Here is a 19,521-nt window from a genome sequence, read left to right as displayed (position 1 = left end):
GATTTCACACATGCATGTGATCTGTCAATCATTTCGAACTAAACTAACACATGACCATATAAGGCAATAGACAAGGAATACTGGTCTAAGCTCTTGCCTGAATTGCTTCATATCATGCATATACTGTCATGTATATACTGAACCAAATGACGAAAGCAACATAATCAAAATATATGTCATAATCTAAGCAAACTTGTGAAAATTACCCAGAACATGACGAAAATCCAAATTTCATGAAAATCAGATTTTAGTGAACTATTTTGATGCTAACACATACTTGAAATTTTATGGTTACACAAAATATTACCACTTTCAAATCTAAATGTTTATAGCATCTAAAATCTAAATAACTGCTAAATCTGACTTTCATAAGATTTGAATATTTTCTATGCATAATGTACTAAGTAACATGATTGTGTTCGAAAATTGATGAAAAAGTAAAGAACACAAAATTTACAGAATCTGTCAATTTGACAGTAAAGGCGAAGTGAAGCTATACATCAGTGGTATATGACATAAAACCTGTGACATAAAATCTGACACAAAACCCCTGTGACATCAAACTGTACCACAAATATGCACCAGCCTCAGAACATGCCATACATCACTGTCATGAAACAATTCATTAATACTGGAATGTTGACAGAACTATGTGTGAGGAAAATACAAAACAGTGCAAACTTTTGTTGATGACTGTACCAGACAGTTCTAAATATGATATATGTACATAGTGTGATACATGTATATGAGGAACCTCACAAGCTTGCAGCCCAAAATATAAAAATACTCCTTCAAGTTTAACTTTAAATACAGTCAGGAAAAAATAGAACAAAAATAGTTAATAAGTTGGTTACAGCAGGCCAAATTGGCACAGAATTGAAATTGTTAGACTATCAATTCTGATGTGGTAAATTCGATCCTCAGTTTAATAATGTAAAATAAAAAACATATACATGCATTTTTCTTCCATTTTGATTCAGTAGAGGAAGTGTCAACTATCTATTATTCAGTGACCTTAGCTGACCGCTATTTGAAACTAAAAACATACATGTATATTGAAACAAGGTAATGAACCCCACTAAAAGAAAAGAAAACAAACATAAAAACGTAGGAATAAAAAGATAATACTGACAATTTATGAATGCCATCAATTACCAGTTACAGGTCTTTATAACAATTTCTGGTCATAAAACCACCATATCTAGTGATAATTGTGGCTTGTAAATGGATGTTTATACTCAATTATTTGCACAAGTTGATCCAATTTGACAGGCCAGGCTTTAACCATATCAGTTCTATCAGAAGACAGATTTCTATGATGTGGTCTGTGATAACTTCCGAACCATTCTGCAGTACTAGACCACTTCTCATTTTTGGCAAAACTGAACCCAGACAACACTTTGATACAATCAGAAAATATTGTCATATGGCCTTATAGAATTATAATAGGGGAAAAGGATATACATCTAAGTTAATTGATTTGCTGGTATTTGTATTCAATTCTAAAACTTAATTTGACAAGATAATGTCTTTCTCAAATGTCAATAATTATGTTTCATGCGTCAAAATGTCTCCGTCAATAAAACTGTGGCCAGACATGGTACTTTCGCACTGTATGCTAAATACCCACAGCAAAATACTTCCACAGAGAGGTTGAAGGTCAGACCCTGAGCAAGACATATTCTCTTAGATGACTAACTAAAAACTGTATGTCCCTCCTTTCATTTATTTGGGGAAGTTGTCAGTTCCTTGAAGATACTGCGGTCAGGGTAGAGGAGACTCGTACAATGTGTAGAAGCGAAATACTGAAAAACGCAATCATACCCTAAACACAAACAGACATACATTTTACTGTAACTGTCCAAGACTTTTATTACCCTGTAGTATTTTGGACGTGTTTTGGGTAACATTTACAAACAGAAATGTACTGCAAGACAGTTTTAACTATAAATTTGCCTCCCTTTTTTCCTCGGATGATTCTAAATACAGAAACACTTTATTGAAATAAAAGTGTCTGGACTATTTTATATGCTATATCCACACCAATACAGTAACCAGTTGTTACTGCATGCAGGTATATTGCCCATATTAACTTGTAATGAAACACAAAATTTGCATTTGATTAATTCTTGATAAAAATCTAATCATGTAGTATACATGTACTTAAATAACATTTATGCTAAATGTAAATGCTTGTTTTTAGTTTATTTTGTAAAAGTAAACACAATTAATTTCCAATTATCATCCTTATTGTCATCATCTACATCTACTCATCATCTGAAACAACACAAAAATATGCTACAATTTCTTTCATAAATGTTTTATGTATAAAACTGAACAATGTTTTCCAAAAAATTGAAAAAAAAAAATTTCTTACCATCATTTTATATCCAAATTATCCTTTTAAATTTTCAAGCATTCCATATCATCTTGACACCTTTTATTCTGATTTTGAATTTGAAGTAATCCTTTAAGAAAACATTTAAGAACACAAAAACAAGCCATTGTCTGTCACGACACTTCTATGTAAACAGTGTTAACATCTAAAAACACTAGGTATGTAATAACAAGATAAAAGAAATCTTAAGCGTTACAAAACAGTTCAACGATCTTTAATGTTTTGATTGCTTTTTAAAAATCCAAACTGTTCAAATACTGAATCGCTCAAGGACAAAAGCTTAAATTATTAAATCTCAAAAGAACATTTTATGAATTTTATTTTGCACAATGTTTCAGTGTCATTGACTAGCGCAAAAATGAGGCATCTGAAAACATTCATAATACCCCAAAGATTGCTGTGTGCCGGATCAGAGTGATCTGTGCGAACAAATCTGAAGAGAATCAAAATTTCTGTGATCTATGCCACTGATCAATTTTTATCCGTAAAGATATCCAATAAAGATTTGTTTTTTTACGCGAACAGCAAAAAACTTAACAAAAACTCTTTATTCCGTTTTTTTTGTAATGTTTCTCAGTTTAGTAAGTCCACATAAAAAGTCAAAATCTCAAATTATCAGGTAATTTTGACCGTTTTAATCCAATAACGTTTGAGCATTGAATCCTTGTCAATTTGTCCACATGACAATGTAGTGAAATGACATTTGGTCCAATTTGATAGTAAAATGACCAGCAGATATAACAACACTTGTCAATTATACCACCAAAGATTTTTGTCCTTTGGCTATTTTACCTCCAATAGTTTTAAAAGTGTGGCAGAAACTATTCACTACAACATAGTATTAAATTCAAACAGCTATCCACTACTACCTCTCTCACCTGCACACAGTGCAGCTAGAATGACACTGATCTGGTATATTTTCCCAAAGGTAACCCATTAGCTGTACGCTACACAGATATTGGATGACCTATAATCATTGCGCTCAAAATATTTCATGAAAAGCTAAAAATACTCTTATCAAAGTTTGAAAATCTAACAACTTTTAGGTATTCTAAATCAATACAAAAGCTGATAAAATCTAAATTTAAGCAAATACTAATGAACAGTCCAATTATTGATAAAAAATTTATAGGTACATGTATAATTATGACTTATTATGTACTTTCTTCAAACATAATTAAAGATGATAAAAATAAATACTTTTTATGAATGAACATGTTTTGAACAAGTAAATTTTCAATGAAGCCCCAAACAGATTCAAAATAAACAATGTAAACTCCATCAAATTTGACAATTAAAAGTTTTTTTTTGTTTTTTTTTGTTTTGGGTTTAACGCCGTTTTTTAACAGTATTTCAGTCATGTAACGGCGGGCAGTTAACCTAACCAGTGTTCCTGGATTCTTTACCAGTACAAACCTGTCCTCCGCAAGTAACTGCCAACTTCTCCACATGAATTATCAGAGGTGGAGGACTAATGATTTCAGACACAATGTTGTTTATCAAATAGTCACGGAGAACATACGGCCCACCCGAGGATCGAACTCACGACCCCGCAATCCGTAGCCCAACGCTCTTACCTACTGAGCTAAGCGGGCGGGCACAATTAAAAATTATTTCTTTGTGAAACTAGGTTTCATTTATTCAAGGTTTCACTGTAACAGTATTCAGATATTGTACAAAAGCATTCCTGAAAACGTTATTATATATTCATGGCCATGTTTTAATTTAAATCCGCGCATGTGCTACTTGAATAATAGAGTGCTTATGCTCAAACTGATTTACATCTATAAAACGTCATAAAGATAAATATATGCACATGCATTTGGATGATAAAAAAATCTCATTTGAATCATGTGCCATTTATAAACCAAGACCCATGTACTTGTACTTTTTATCCTCAAGCTGTTAACAATATATATAATAGAACAGGTTCTGATAAAAATAACAAAAAAAGTCATTTTTTTTTTAGAATTTTAGTGGTAGTTCAAAAGTGAACAAACTCTGGAATTATCACTTTGCAAATTCATAAATAAAACTTGATGTTACATAATATTATAATCTACATCAGTTTCTGTTTGTTTTCAAACACTAAAATAAGAACTGTTGATGAAATTCATGTATTTCTTCTCCATGCACACTTACACAGCAAACGCTGCATACCAGTATACAAAAAGTAAACTTATGTTTTACAGGTAACCAAATTTTCGCATTTAGCTGCAAGCTGCAGATGTGGAATTCTAATAAAAAAATCTGTGTGCAGCTTCAAGCCAGGAGCTAAATATATCTTCCACATTTCAATTTCGATTTAAACGAAAATATTTTAGACAGCTGCAAAACAAAGAAAGGTCGGACAAGATGGTGTTGCTGCCAGAGATTTTTTTAGAAAAACATTGGAAACACTGCCTCAACTGCACATAAAAATTCCATGATACTGACAACTTGCTTGGCATTCTCTGTAAAATGTGCCATAAAGTTCACATCTTTAATGATTTCGAGTGCCAAAATTCATCTCTAATACTATCATAGAGGAAATGTTTTTGTAATATTTTCTTCCTGTTTTATCATCTGGTATTTCCGTATCTTCCAGTCTTTGGCTACAAAGTTAAACTTTAAAAAAAAAAAAGTCCCGTTAAAAAAGATGTTTAACTGCAATGACGTCAAAAACCAAAGGATAAATTCTAGACAAAGTAATTACAGTACAGTAAAGTCATAACTACATAAAGCCTAGAGACCCCTCAAAGTGCTGCCTAAATTATTACAAGCTCTCCCTGCTATTCCTCTATTGCCCCTAAGCCTGGGTTCTACTGTTTTAATAATTATATGGTTGTCTGAGACTTTATCTTCAGATTAATCCACCCTTTAGATTATCTACTTAATCATCAACTGCAATATTCTTTACTGCTTTTATAATATTAAGAAGGTCTGATCTGCACTGTAAATATTTTGAAAGTCTGTAAAAACTGCAGTAAAGTATGGTAAAACTTTTATCAAGCACATTAATCATAAAGACAAAGTACTGGCACACAATGCAGATCTTTTTAGTTTTCTAAAACCTGTTCATTTGTATAAAATAATGCATTAGGCAACTATCTCATCATGTTAAAGAAACCATAGACCACCCAAACAAAAGTTAGGAATTTCCTTATCAGGGACCTGCAAAATAAAAGGTACAAAAAATATGATTTGCTGTCAGTTAGTTAGGGCATAATAGAACAAAAAACATTAGTCTTGTCAACAAAAAATATTCTAGCAGACAATAACTGTAAATTCTGAAATGTTATCTCCCCAGGGTTCATTGTTATGTTCGAATTACTGACTCAACATTTAGCAAAATACCTACAGGAATAGAAGGGAAGTCTAAAAATAAGCTGATTTTACATTAACCTTAAATAGCATCATGACCTGCACTGTTCGCTTTTCAGTCAGTAAATTTTCAGTGATCACCCCCTTGAATGACAAAATGGTATTGCCCAAATTGAATGACAGACCAGTCCATTTTAGAAATTTAGCAGGGTAAAGGTTAAAGTCATCATTGAACTTTACATAACACAAATCCAATGACTATTGAAAAAGTTATGGCAATAAACAAAATGCCTCATCAAATCACAGAGGCAGCTATTTTTAGTAACTATGATATCATAATTCATCAATACCTTCAGATGATTGTTTAGAATTGTTCATTACTTTCTCATTTGTGAGCTGAATTTGAAAAGTTCTCACCATTTCGTTTTATAAAGACCAAGAAGAAAATGAACATGGAATTTACATTAAAAACTTAAACTTTATGCTATGGACATTAAAATCTGAAATCTGCTGACATTTTCAAACCCATAAAGCTATTGAAACAGATTGTATACTTGTGGGGAAACTCTTAAGAACATACGTTCAAGGAATATAATTTTATAACTGTAAACAAAATAATGAAAATCACTTGAAAAACAACACTTATGTCATACGAAATTGACCGAAATTATTCAAACAGTCTACTTGTGAAAAATATACAAAACCGGAAGCAATTCGTGACTTATTCAATTATATGGTTAAAACATAAAGTGTGGTTTTTTAATGATTGGCTACATTTTATATAGTACACTTATATCCTCTCCGAAGGGTGCATATGAATACAACCATATTCTACTAAAGCCTCCCTCTAATATAACTCTTGGCAATATTAATTTTATGGAAGTAAAGGACATCAGATTCTTTTGAAGCACAAAAAGTGAATTTTTACCTTTTATAAAATGAAGAGAAAATGGTCTAACATAATTTTTTTCTACATGATAAACAGCAAGGTAATAAGAGTATATTATATGGTATTCGAAAAAATAATCTCACTATACTGTTGTACGTGGAAAATTTTATATATACAAATGAAAAATCGAAAAAAATTAATCCAATGTTAAAAAAAAATCCAATCTGATTATTTTTACAGTATCAATGACTTCTCTGAAAACATAAAACAATAGCGAACATGTTCCAGTCTACAACATTCTAAAAGACCTAATCAAGCATACCTTCTTCTGCTACACCCAGATCTAGAACATGACAGTCAGTCAACACCAAGACAGAACAAGCGAATAATATATGGCCAGTTTTCAGCTATATGATATTCAATCATTATTGATAATTACATTTTTACAATGGAACTATTTTATTTACGACCTTTTAATTTATCGTTGTATTAGTTTCTTTTCAATAAACACAAACTGGACATTGGTTCTCTTTCACTTGTGCCAAAACTTTGACATTTTTGTTAAAAGTTAGAATGCTACATAGTTTTAACATAAGGTATCAAATTTGAAAATAATTGAAAAGAATCAAATTACATTCTTGTTAGAGCAAGGCTTTGCTGAAATCTGCTGTTCTTTCATCAAAAAATGTCTTGATTTATTTATACAAAAATGTCTGTTCCCTACCTTGCAAGTGTTGAAACCTTAGGAAAGACTATAATTGAGCCGTGCCATGAGAAAACCAACATAGTGGGTTTGCAACCAGCATGGATCCAGACCAGCCTGTGCATCCACGCAGTCTGGTCAGGATCCATGCTGTTTGCTTTCAAAGCCTATTGGAATTAGAGAAACTGTTAGCAAACAGCATGGATCCAGACCAGACTTCACGGATGCCAGGCTGGTCTGGATCCATGCTGGTCGCAAACCCACTATGTTGGTTTTCTCATGGCACGGCTCATTATGCATCTACATGCAAGTTAGCTGGGGACATTAATTTTGTGAACCCCATTTCCACTAGATGACCTTTTTTCGATGTTATAAATTCTCACAGTTATTTAAATGAACTATAAATACGTGTAAGTGCCACAGAAAACAAACTCCTAGTATAACAAACAACTCCTGCGGAGTCAGAATTCCGGCCATATAAGTAATTGGTTGCAAATTTATCAAGGCAATTAATTCATCCAATTAGGCAAATTGTGAACTTTGATCAACCTATTCAATTAGACAGAACTGGTAGCATGGAAAAACTGTCAACTTTTCAACTATCTTCTGGAACCTACTTCCTATGCCAACTAAATGCATGCCTAAATTTTTATTTTCACATGTACTCGATTACTTGATGTTGATGGTTACAAACTAAAAAAAAAGTTAGTTTTTACTTTTGTTGAAACACCTATCTGCTATAATATATCTCTCTTTCTATTTTGCTAATGACAACATTTTATATTAAATGTTAATTATCAAGTTTTTGTTGAGAATCTTCACTAATGACAAAACATGTTGTGCTTTTTTCCTTTTCTTTCTTTAACAGGTCACATCACCTATCTAATTACTCTAAAACCATTGCAAAACTGTCTGAGAAATGCCACAGCCCTGTTAGAACATCAATGGAACACTTTATAGACCTTGAAGTGGAATTTTTTTCCCCAAGAAGCTGCATCCATTGATACAAGAGGCAGACACTTCAAAGAAATACCTGAGAAAGATAAGGTATTAAAGACATAAAAATATGATAAGTGGGTCTTTCTAAGGGAGAAGCAGTCATTGAGATTTTAGGTAAGAATAAAAGAGGTTTCAAGGAGAAGAAACAGATCATTGATCAAATTATTACGATATTACAAGAATTTGGCACATTTACTGAGCAATAAAATAGGTAGATATGACAGGCTGAGTCACCAGTTTACAGCTTGACACCGCCATCTTGTGAATCAGGATTGCAGACTTGAAAATATTGCAAAACCTGAAAATTTCAATCGGAGGTATTACTCCTATTTAATTTGACTAAAATGCTTCATTATACCAAGGGTGCTTGAAATAATATATTCCTTTTGCAGATGTCATAGTTATTATGTTGCCTGCTACATTCCGATAACATGGTTTTGTCATATCTAACTTAGAATAGAGACAGTTTAAAAATACAGATAGTTAAAAATTATTCTGCTGCAAATAAACATACAGTCAAAGTTTATTCGCTCGAACTCCACAGGACCGGTAAAATTTGTTCAAATTACCAGTAGTTCGAGCCATGAAAAAATTTACATTACACATGGATTTTTCTGGGATCTGACAAAGTGTTGGAGCAAAGGGCAGTATTTGAATTATATATCCGAGTTCGAGCAAACAAAGTTTGACTATAGGGTCCATCTTAAAATGGTGTTTATAAAGATAAAATTCATTGGTAAACATAAAGAGCAAAAATAAAAAGAAACCTGAGTCATTATTGTGACTATCAGAAGTAGGTTAGGGTGTCTGACCTTAAATGATTGTACTGCCCCACAACCATGGTTTTTTTGGCATGCAAGGAGTTTCCCGATCTCAAATACATCAACTGATAACACATAAGTACACAAAGTCAAAGTAAAACGTAAACATGCTAATACTTTAATACTTCTTCAAACAATATGCCCTTAAAACATGTAAATCACAATTTGAATAAATCTGAAAAGAACAAATCAGATCTCTTCTTAAAACTCTACAAAAGCTCATATTAACTACTGACCTAAAAACGTCTTGCTTTGGATGTTTGTTATGGTGAATTACATATTTGTTACCCATATATGAGACCCTAGTAGTTTCAGTCACATAGAGGGACTACCCCTAACCCGGCTGCTAAAGGTTCAGATGCCAAAGTATCAGCAATAAGCGAGGTAGTAGAGAAGTGAATAACATGTAGGCATGCTGGCAGAGGTGATGGATGAAAGTTGTGTGGGGTGCAGTGGAGTCATAACATGTAGGCTTGCTGACAGAGTCCCGATAGTTCATAATCTTTTAACTTTCTCATTAGCAAATATTCAGTAAGAAAGTTGTTTCCAGAAATAATCATTCAACTGAACAAAGCAAATTCAAGCTGCGTCGAATAAAGATCTTCTACAGTAAAACACCACAAGGGGATAATTAAGGAAAACACCCAAAGAGTTAAACAGCTCTATTAAATATAAGAAAAATATGAGAAAAACTAGTGGGGACCACAGGAATTTTTCAAGTGAGCCGTGTTTCACAGTACATACGTTCAAGCCATCTATATCACCACAGCAATGGTCTAAGACAAGGATTTTTTTCTTTTTTCCAAAAAAAAAAAAAAAAGAATACAAGAGAACAATTTGCACCATTGTTTTTAATTAACATATATTTACACAAGTCTACATGCCCTTTATTTCTCTTTGATGAAACATAATAATGCACTTCAAAGACCAGGAATGACACTTTAATATAGTCAAATGTGTAAATCTTCTGGCCCTCAAAGGAAAGAATGATATATATGAAACCATTTTTTAACATTAAATTTTGCCCATTTCAAATTAAACTATTCTGCCAGGCATTATACCTGCTCTGAATCATCTTCATTTACATGAAATCGAACAAACTTGTCTAGACATACTGTAATACAACATGCACAATAAACCACAATGTCATGCAATCAAAACATGAAAATTAAGTATGTACAACTATGTAGCCATGTATGGATAAATCTCGCAGCAGGCATGCGCTCAGTGTGAAGCTGTTAGTGAAACCATACTAACCAGCCATGAATGACAAGAATGTAGCATCTCTATTTCTTTAATTAATGTTATCTCCAAATTTGGTATTATCTCCTTTTACACATACCTTCTCATATCACAGATGCATTTTTCAGTGACAGCACCATCTATAAATCAGCTTTATAGTCCAACAATGATAATCAATGTATGTCTTCCTTTATGCAATTTGCGACTGGTTTACATAAAATAGCCTCAAATCATATTTATGTAATCTTAGCCTTTAATAAAATTTTAAAATCTCTGAACATGCTTTAAGTTATAAAACTAAGTTTGAAGACCAGTCTCAAAACTCGTGACTCTGATTGGTCAATTCTGTGCTCATTCTAGAAATTCACCAATAGCAAAGCAGCATTCAAAGACTGGTCTCCAAACTCAGTTTTATATTAAACTTTCAACCATTTTGTCAATATAATTATGGGAAACTACAGTATGTCTAAGGTAAGGTTTGGAATGCAACAGACATACCACTTTTGACTGTGTGCAGTAAGTCACTGAAACCATCAAATAATATGGGATTATGAATGTCATAACTTTATTTAAACATCTAACACCTTAATTTCAGACTGTACGCTTTGTCAAGGTATAATAGGAGCAAAATACACAAACTAAATCTTTCTAAATCATCAACCATAAAACCTTATAATTATACATCTAACATACCAATAACCCACAGAATAATAATACACATAAATTAACAATTAAACACTAGATATATCACCTCGATATCAAAGTATTTATGTAGAAAATCGTCAAAGAATGGACCAATTTACATTCAATACATTGCTGACATAAAAACACCACTAAAACATAATAGCTTGTCTGACACTACCTTGGCAATGTTACATAAACTTGGACACAGTATCAACAATGATACCAGACTAAGGTTAAATACCGGAGTTTATCGTCAGACTGGTGGGGTAAACATACCCTGTTTACCCTCGGAATGCAAACACACTAGCCAATAAACTGTCATTTCCTATGATAAATATTTTGACACAAGCATTATAACAGCCAATACAGCAATAAAAAATACAGATCGATTTTGAACACACAATAACTTCTCTGGCAAACCGATTCATACAAGGAAACAAGCATCCATGACGTTTTCTTGTGTCTGGATCCTTCTCCATCTTTCACCCTTACCCTGCTGAATTTCTATAATGGACTGGTCCATCTTTCAATTTGGACAGTACCACTAACTGTCAAAAGGGGTGCTGACCGAAAAGATACTGACTGAATGACGAAACAGTGCAGATCATGATCTACATTGGTCGCAAAGGCAGAATCAATTGTGTCCAGCATGATAAGGGTTAAACAAGAGCACCGCCTTGCGGGTGCTGACGCTCATCTGATTTTTTTTGTGTAATAGAAATATTGTCCTACCCATGATTTTCTAAGTCTAAAAAGGGCCATCATTCTTGCAAAAAGCAGGATAGAGTTATGTTTCTTGATGTACAGTGTCCACTTATGATGGTGAAAAACTGTTGCAAGTTTTAAAGCAATAGCTTTGATAGTTTATGAGAAAAGTTGACTTAAACATAATACTCAACCAAGAAAATGATTTTCTAAGTCCAAAAGAGGCAATAATTATTGCAAAAAGCAGGATGGAGTTATGTTGCTTGCTGTACAGGGTCAGCTTATGATGGTGAACAAGTGTTGCAAGTTTCAAAGCAATAGCTTTGCTAGTTTAAGAGAAAAAGTTGACCTAAACATAAAACTTAACCAAGAAATCTGATATTTTCTAAGTCCAAAAGGGGCCATAAATCTTGCAAAAAGCAGGACGGAGTTATGTTTCTTGCTATACAGAGTCAACTTATGATGGTGAACAAGTGTTGCAAGTTTTAAAGCAATAGCTTTGATAGTTTAGGATAAAAGCTGACCTAAACATAAAACTTAACCAAGAAAACTGATTTTCTAAGTCCAAAAGGGGCAATAAATCTTGCAAAAAGCAAGATGGAGTTATGTTTCTTGATGTAAAGGGTCTGCTTATGATGGTGAACAAGTATTCCAAGTTTCAAAGCAATAGCTTTGATAGTTTAGGAGAAAAGTTGACCTAAACATAAAACTTAACCAAGAAATCTGATATTTTCTAAGTACAAAAGGGGCCATAAATCTTGCAAAAAGCAAGATGGAGTTATGTTTCTTGCTATACAGGGTCAGCTTATGATGGTGAACAAGTATTCCAAGTTTCAAAGCAATAGCTTTGATAGTTTAGGAGAAAAGCTGACCTAAACATAAAACTTAACCAGGCAACGCCGACGCCGACGCCGACAACCGCTCAAGTGATGACAATAACTCATCATTTTTTTTCAAAAAATCAGATGAGCTAAAAAGCAAAGAAAAAAATCTTTCCAGAGGGCCTTTATACTAAAATGCTTTGATCAAACGAAAATATTGACACCATTTTCTTGGTATGTAACTGATTAAAATCATAATCAATAAAGGAATTAACAATATTGCTGATTAATTATCAATGACTGACACTAAATTGAGGAAAACTGTAACAAACATTTGTGAATGCTGAAACAGCATGAGGAATTTGTACCTTCTCCCTAACTTGGGGCAAACTAACAAACATACAATTGAAACTCAGTATCTCGAATTCCGAGAGATCAAGTGTTTATTTTGAGATATTCTAAATTCGTCTTAAAACTAGAGCTATCACTAAAGTTGATGAATGTACCCCCCACATGCACTGACACAGTACATTGCAATTTGACGCACACAAGATTACATAATTATGTGGACTTCATGTATATAGACTGTATGTATACAGTATAGTAACAAAAAACAAAGTGCCATAACTATGCAGAATATTTATCTAAAAGAACGTAACATGCACCATGCACAACTAGGGTTGGCACTGATCACTTGTGTGAAGTTTCATTAAGTTGTGTGCAAGGGTTTGAAAGATTAGGCGCGCACAAGATTGCATATGCAGACTGTATGTACATGGTATGTTAACACGAAACAAAGTCCCAAAACTCTGCAATTTTTGTTGTTGAAAGAACGTGACATGCCTGATGCACAACTACTATTGTTACTGATCACTTGTGTGAAGTTTCATTAAATTGTGTCAAGGGGATCAGGAGAGATGGTGTGCACAACATTGTGTCTATGTATATAGTATAGTAACAAAAAACAAAGTCCCATAACTCTGCAATTATTTTTTCGGAAAGAACCTAACATGCCCCATGCAAAACTACTGTTGTTACTGATCACTTGTGTGAAGTTTTATTAAATTGTGTCAAGGGGATGAGGAGAGATGGTGCGCACAAAATTGTGTCTACGGACAGACAGACAACCTGAAACCAGTATACCCGCCCCCCCCCTACAACTTTGTTGTCGGGGGGTACAATGATATTTTACACTTCTGTTTTCGGGTTGGGACTTGAAAATATCTACAAGATAGCTGCAATTTTGAGATGAGCGAGTCTGAGACAACTGTATTTGTAAAAGAGAAAATTGTACCTTGTGACACAATTGTAATTTCACTAGATACTCTGTGCTTTAACATGATATTCTGTGGTTTTTAGTGAAGCAGTCTGCTTCCATTTTTATGCTTACTTAAGTCTGGGTCTAGAGTTTCTGTCTCCGAAACATTGCCAGATTTTTATCTCATACAGCAGTTTCTTGTTTACTGCATTTTTTGACCCCCAAGATTGATCAAAGCACATGATCCAACATGTCTACAATGCTTCCAATGTCCCTATGTTCCCCACTAAGTTTGCTAGAACAAATATTGATAACACTAACAATGAAAGACAAACAATCGAAACAACAATAAACACTCTTAAAAAGCCCCAAAATTTATCATCGCAACTCAAGTGGTTTACCATATTTGCAAATACTCCTAAATGCTGAAACCATTGGCCTATACGTCATGACACGAAATTATGAATGACTGCGAGAAGAGTAAAATTACAGCTGTCAAAATGTCCGGAACAAAAACTCCAGTTTCTAACACGTTGACAGTTACAAGTAAATAAGGACACATTACTAAAACATATCCTATTTTGAAGCAAACATAGTTAATATAGTTAATTCATGACTAATACATTAACATTTTTCTCCACCATATCTTGGGTCTGAGGTTGCAACACTTGTGTTCACAGACAAGCCTCAAAAATATAACTTTCCCATTGGTCAGTTTCAAAACTTAAGTTTAAAATCAACCAATCAGATGCTGTACATGTGATACTTGTCTCCAAGCTGACAGTCTTACAATATTGGGATGCCATAATTATCTGACTTGCCGTCATCATTCCAATGTATCTTTTATTATTTGATATATTTTCTCATGGCAATTTCTTTGTTGCAGAGCTTCTTGTAATGGAGTTTACTGCTTCATCTATATCTGTCAAGTGACCATTAACAGCTAATTTTCTGTCTGTTTGAAAGTTTGAAAAAAATATAATTGATCTGTTTGTGGGAAAATGCAAGGGAATAATCTGAGGGAATAATCTGAGAGAATAATCTGAAAATATATCAGATAGAAAGACTATACGACATCAATTCTGAATCATCTTTGCCTTCTTCCAATTTGTTAACTATCATCACAGCAATACTTTTTACATGCCACAGCTGTAAAAGGTCTCCCCATACTTGGACTCCGCATTCAACAGTTATTTTTTCTGGTCCTTTGGGATTGTGGTGTCCATTCAATATCATTATAAAATGAATTCCACTTAAGCCTGTGCTAGGGGGTTTAAGTAAAGTGTGTTGCATATTTCAATACCTCTCATGAACCAAGCCTGCTAGTATCTTGCTTGATTGAGTTCTATACTTGCAAAAGACCTTCATTTAAATTTTATTATCAATTAGAGAATCATTTTGCAGAATCTTAAAACATTTACACTTCAAAACTTTGAGTACACTAACTAAGCTTTAAGTGAAGCCTGTTCAAACACACTCTGAAGAAGCATTAAACCTGGCATGTGATGAAGTATTTGTTGAAGCTATTAAGATTCAACTGATGGTTGTTGTCAAAAAGGCTATATGAGCTGCACAAGTAAACAACATCTCCATTGCAGTGTGGTGTCCAACTGGGATCATATTTTCATATTTAATTAAAAAACAACTTTCCATTAAAGCCAGGACACAAATCATCATAAAATGAGTATAAACATGTCAGCATAAAGCAGGGGTTCTGTACTTGGTATAGGCCAAGGACATTTACAGGTATTGTGCTCTAAACATGAAATATTGGTCCTCGTGTCAAAGTTGAAGCATGACCAAGAATAGTGCACCACGGGAAGGCAATCATCTGAAGGCACTTCAAATCACTAAACCCATAGAGAGTCGAGGAGTGAAAAATGTACGAGTGGCTACTAATTCTTTTCAAAAATTACACTTTGGTTAATCCGAAAGCGAGAAAAGAAACTTAAAAGCTCAAGTGTCTAATTTTAGTGTGAAATTTTTCTTTTTCGTAAAAATGGACTGAAAAATGATAAAAATGATGCAGTGTCATTGTGTCTTCCCAAGTTCATTTCATGACTGGAGACCTCATACAAATATATGTACTTAAGGGCACTCTACTTTTAACTTAGTAATTATGGGTCAGTCACGAGCTGAAAAGTAACAGTTCGGAAGAACCCCAACTTTACATCAAACTCCTATACAGATAGACTTTTATAGCAATTACTTTGAAGGATGAAACTTCAATTTTATGTTTAACGATCAGTTGTTGAGCAAAAATTAGACCTTAGTTACATTATAACCAGGTGAAATAACATGTTATTATGTTTGTTTATAGCATACACCTGCCATAAACTGAGCAAAAAACGACCCAGACAGACATACGATTTTCAGATCAATTTGAAAGCATTTCAGAAAGCATAAAAATGGCTCCTGAAAAATTAGACGCTTGGTTAAATGTTTCCTGAAGTATGTAATAAACTTCATCTGTACCTGCAATCTTATAAAATGAATTTTAAGTGCATCAAAGATTTCTTCTTAATTCCTCTGCACGTCTGTCTGTATTTTAAATAACATGAGAAGACAGTTTAAACAGACTCTCAAGAATTTAGCAACACAAGTTCTAACCTCTGTGGCATTTTCTAATTAATTTTATTTAGTATATACCTCAATCAGATAAATTTATCTACATCTTTTTTGCCCAGACTTTAAAGACGAGATACTGGTATCTCTAAGTTTCTGTAAATTATTTTAAGTATTCAGGAAAAACGGTCTTTTGATTTTTTGGTGTGAAGTCGGTAAAGTTAAGATAAATTTTACGCTGTTCAAAGTATAACATTTTACAAGTTATATCATAAATGTATTTCCTCTGCCAGTTAAATATTACATATGCATTTCCTCCGCCAGTTTTAAGCCCAACCTGCTTAGCTCAACAGGGAGAGTACAAATCTACGGATTGCGTGGTTGTGAGTTTGACCCCCAGAAGTGTGGTATGTTATCTGTGACATTTTGATAAAAGATATTGTATCTGGAATCATTTGTTCTCCAATGGAGAAACTGGCAGCCACTTATAAAGAACAGGTTAGTACTTGTACAGGTTCCTGGAGAACACTTAGGTTACTGGTTAACTGCCCAGTGTTACATAACAGAAATACTATTGAAGAAGGGTGCATAACCAAAACCAAACAAAATTTGCCAGTTAAAAGTCAAAAGCATCGAAAAATCTACAATCACTTTTAAAGTTACAGCAACTATGAAAAAAACAATACTCAGGTCTGAGGACACCATAAATAAAAGTACTGGCTATAAAAACAGCTGCATATGCCCCATGTTTTTAAAACGTCCAAAATTTGAAATATTCGCAAAATTATTATTCATTTTATTGTGTATTACTATATTAAGTAGAAACCGTACCATAGCTCTTCGCATACTTTGATTTTTCAAACTAAAGTGATTTTTACAAGTGCACCGGTTACGATAAAAATGTAAACAACGGACTCTGTCTATGAAACTTTGAAATGAATGAATGACAGTCGATCTTTAATAGTCATAATACTGATTGACAGTGAATGCTAATGAATCCATGTGTTGCAGAAAGGTATTTAGTTTGTAACTGTAATTTCCCATCCATTGAAATCCTCTCAAAACTGGTAAAATAATTACTTATATTTGGACAAAACTCACCATCTTTGCGGTTCGACTGCTACAATAAGGGCAAATATAAAAGATTCAGTGTAAGTAATATTTCACTGGTACTACCAGTTAGTAAGTTCATACTCTGAACAACACGTCAGAGAAATTTGGGCAGATTTGACCGATTATGACGTTGGCAGCATTAGATTATATTTTTTCTTTACACACAAATTGCCGTTAGGTAACAAAGCGAATACGCCGATAATCCGGAGTTCACCGATTATTGTTCCAGTTCACGCAATGTAATCCAGCAATTAAACTGCATAGCTATTAGCTACTGCTGTTATAGGGAAGTGGTAGAGTGTCTGCCTTAGGTGTGAGAGGTCCTGGGTTCGAGTCCCAGTTATAGCTTAACTATTTAGATTCTGCTAAAGCATAGTTTTGCTGTTAATAGACTGTTCCAGATGTTCTAAATTTTTAGCACACAGTATCATGGATCAGTATTTAGCAATCCAGATCAAAGTTGAATGTTAAATCAAATGCACCCAATTAGAAAATATTGACTATATTATGTCCCTTTGCTGTTTATGCTCTCCATGTTCAAGAAGAGTTACATTTCCTTGATCACAAAATTTTCGTTAACATGAAAATATCAAATGCTCATTACTCCGCACTTCTGGTTAAAATATTGTCTATATTTCTGTTTTTGAGAAATATATGGACATTTGTCTTCATTTCAAAGCTTTTTAACTTCAAACCTATGATTTGAAAAACTTAGGTACTATCTCTATATTAAGTGCCTTTGAATGTGTTTATCATGAAAAGGGTGCTATATAAATCTGGTACAATATAATATTATTACTATGACCCTATATAAACTTGACAGTAGCATAAGGCCAAATCTATAAAAATCTATGGAGGCCCCTGCTGCTTAGTTATGTCAATACATCATGTATATGAATGTTAAATCTGATACTTTATCATTCAACAACATGAAATCATCATCTATCATATCCCTAGGAGGTACAGCCTGGCCATTGTCAAAGATAAAAAACAGCCTATCTAAATAACCAAATCTGTTTAAGATAGGTGATAACTGCATTAATAGATGACACTCGACTTCACACTTGGGCTGATATTATCTTCTATATGCCTGTTTTGATGTAATGATATTATACCGGTATATAGTATGACTACTGGTGTAAAAAATCTAGAGGAGGAAAAAAAATATGGAAATCTTGACATACTAGGAGTGGACTCAAACACTTCAAAATTGCTTCTTTTTTTCTGTTTTTTTTTTTGTTTGTTTTTTATAATTCTAAGGCTAAATGTGAAACAAGTATTCAACACCTTTTAATAAATGGCATGTGCTCAAATTAATTCTTAGCTATTTTTACCTCCGATTGAGTTTACAGGAAATAAGTCTCATTAAAAACTTCCAAGGTGTCTTTTTTTTTTTGGAGAAAAAGTAATCATTCTAGTTTGAAATAACCTGTGGCACTGATGCAATATTTTTTATGAATTATGACATGTAATTTCTTTTTTCAAAAAGCACATTAGATGTATAATTTCCTCAGTATTATTGCAAAAGAAAAAGAAAATCTAAATGAGCATTTAGCAGAGAGCCAAATGAATGTATTCAAATTTGTTGAGATAACGTGACCCTGCCCATGACAACTCGCATTATATCCTGTGACATTAACATAAGGAAATTGAAGAAAGACACTTAATATCCTGAACTAAACTTGATACAGGTTCTGATATTGTATAATCTCTGCCATACAAAACCAACTGTAAATGGGATGTTCACATGCAGCATTGGTGTCCACAGACCTTGGGTTCAGTTTAACATGAAGCAGTAGTTTCCACTGACCTAAGGTCCAGTTCACATGCAGCAGCGGTGTCCACAGATTTCATGTGAAGGTCACATGCAGCAGAGCTGTCTAAAGATCTCAAGTTTGCTGATTTGTTACAAAACAGGGTAACAGGAAAATGTTACCCGAGTGATTAACTTCATTTCTTTCTGCCTGTATCAACTGCTCAGACACTGTTTTCTGTCTGTATACAAGCTTACTGTCGCTGA

At 33.5% G+C, this 19,521-nt stretch overlaps 1 protein-coding gene across 5 annotated transcripts in view; it reads right to left on the bottom strand.

Moving 5' to 3' along the window:
• LOC123548347 (breast cancer anti-estrogen resistance protein 1-like) overlaps positions 1–19,521 on the bottom strand; it is a 73,594-nt gene that overhangs the window by 26,496 nt on the left and 27,577 nt on the right. For 2 of the 5 annotated variants that reach the window (XM_045335543.2, XM_045335544.2), the window contains exon 1: positions 2,378–3,297. The exons of the other annotated variants lie outside the window; for them this stretch is intronic. In XM_045335543.2, coding sequence (XP_045191478.2) covers positions 2,378–2,383 — 6 coding nt within the window. In that variant the 5' untranslated portion in view covers positions 2,384–3,297. Of the gene's footprint in view, positions 1–2,377; positions 3,298–19,521 lie in introns of those variants that run through there. 5 annotated transcript variants of the gene reach the window in all.

Source organism: Mercenaria mercenaria, chromosome 6 (assembly GCF_021730395.1).
Source record: "Mercenaria mercenaria strain notata chromosome 6, MADL_Memer_1, whole genome shotgun sequence".
NCBI lineage: Eukaryota > Metazoa > Mollusca > Bivalvia > Venerida > Veneridae > Mercenaria > Mercenaria mercenaria.
Note: the sequence above shows the minus strand (reverse complement) of the source record. Positions and strands in the feature narration are given on the sequence as shown.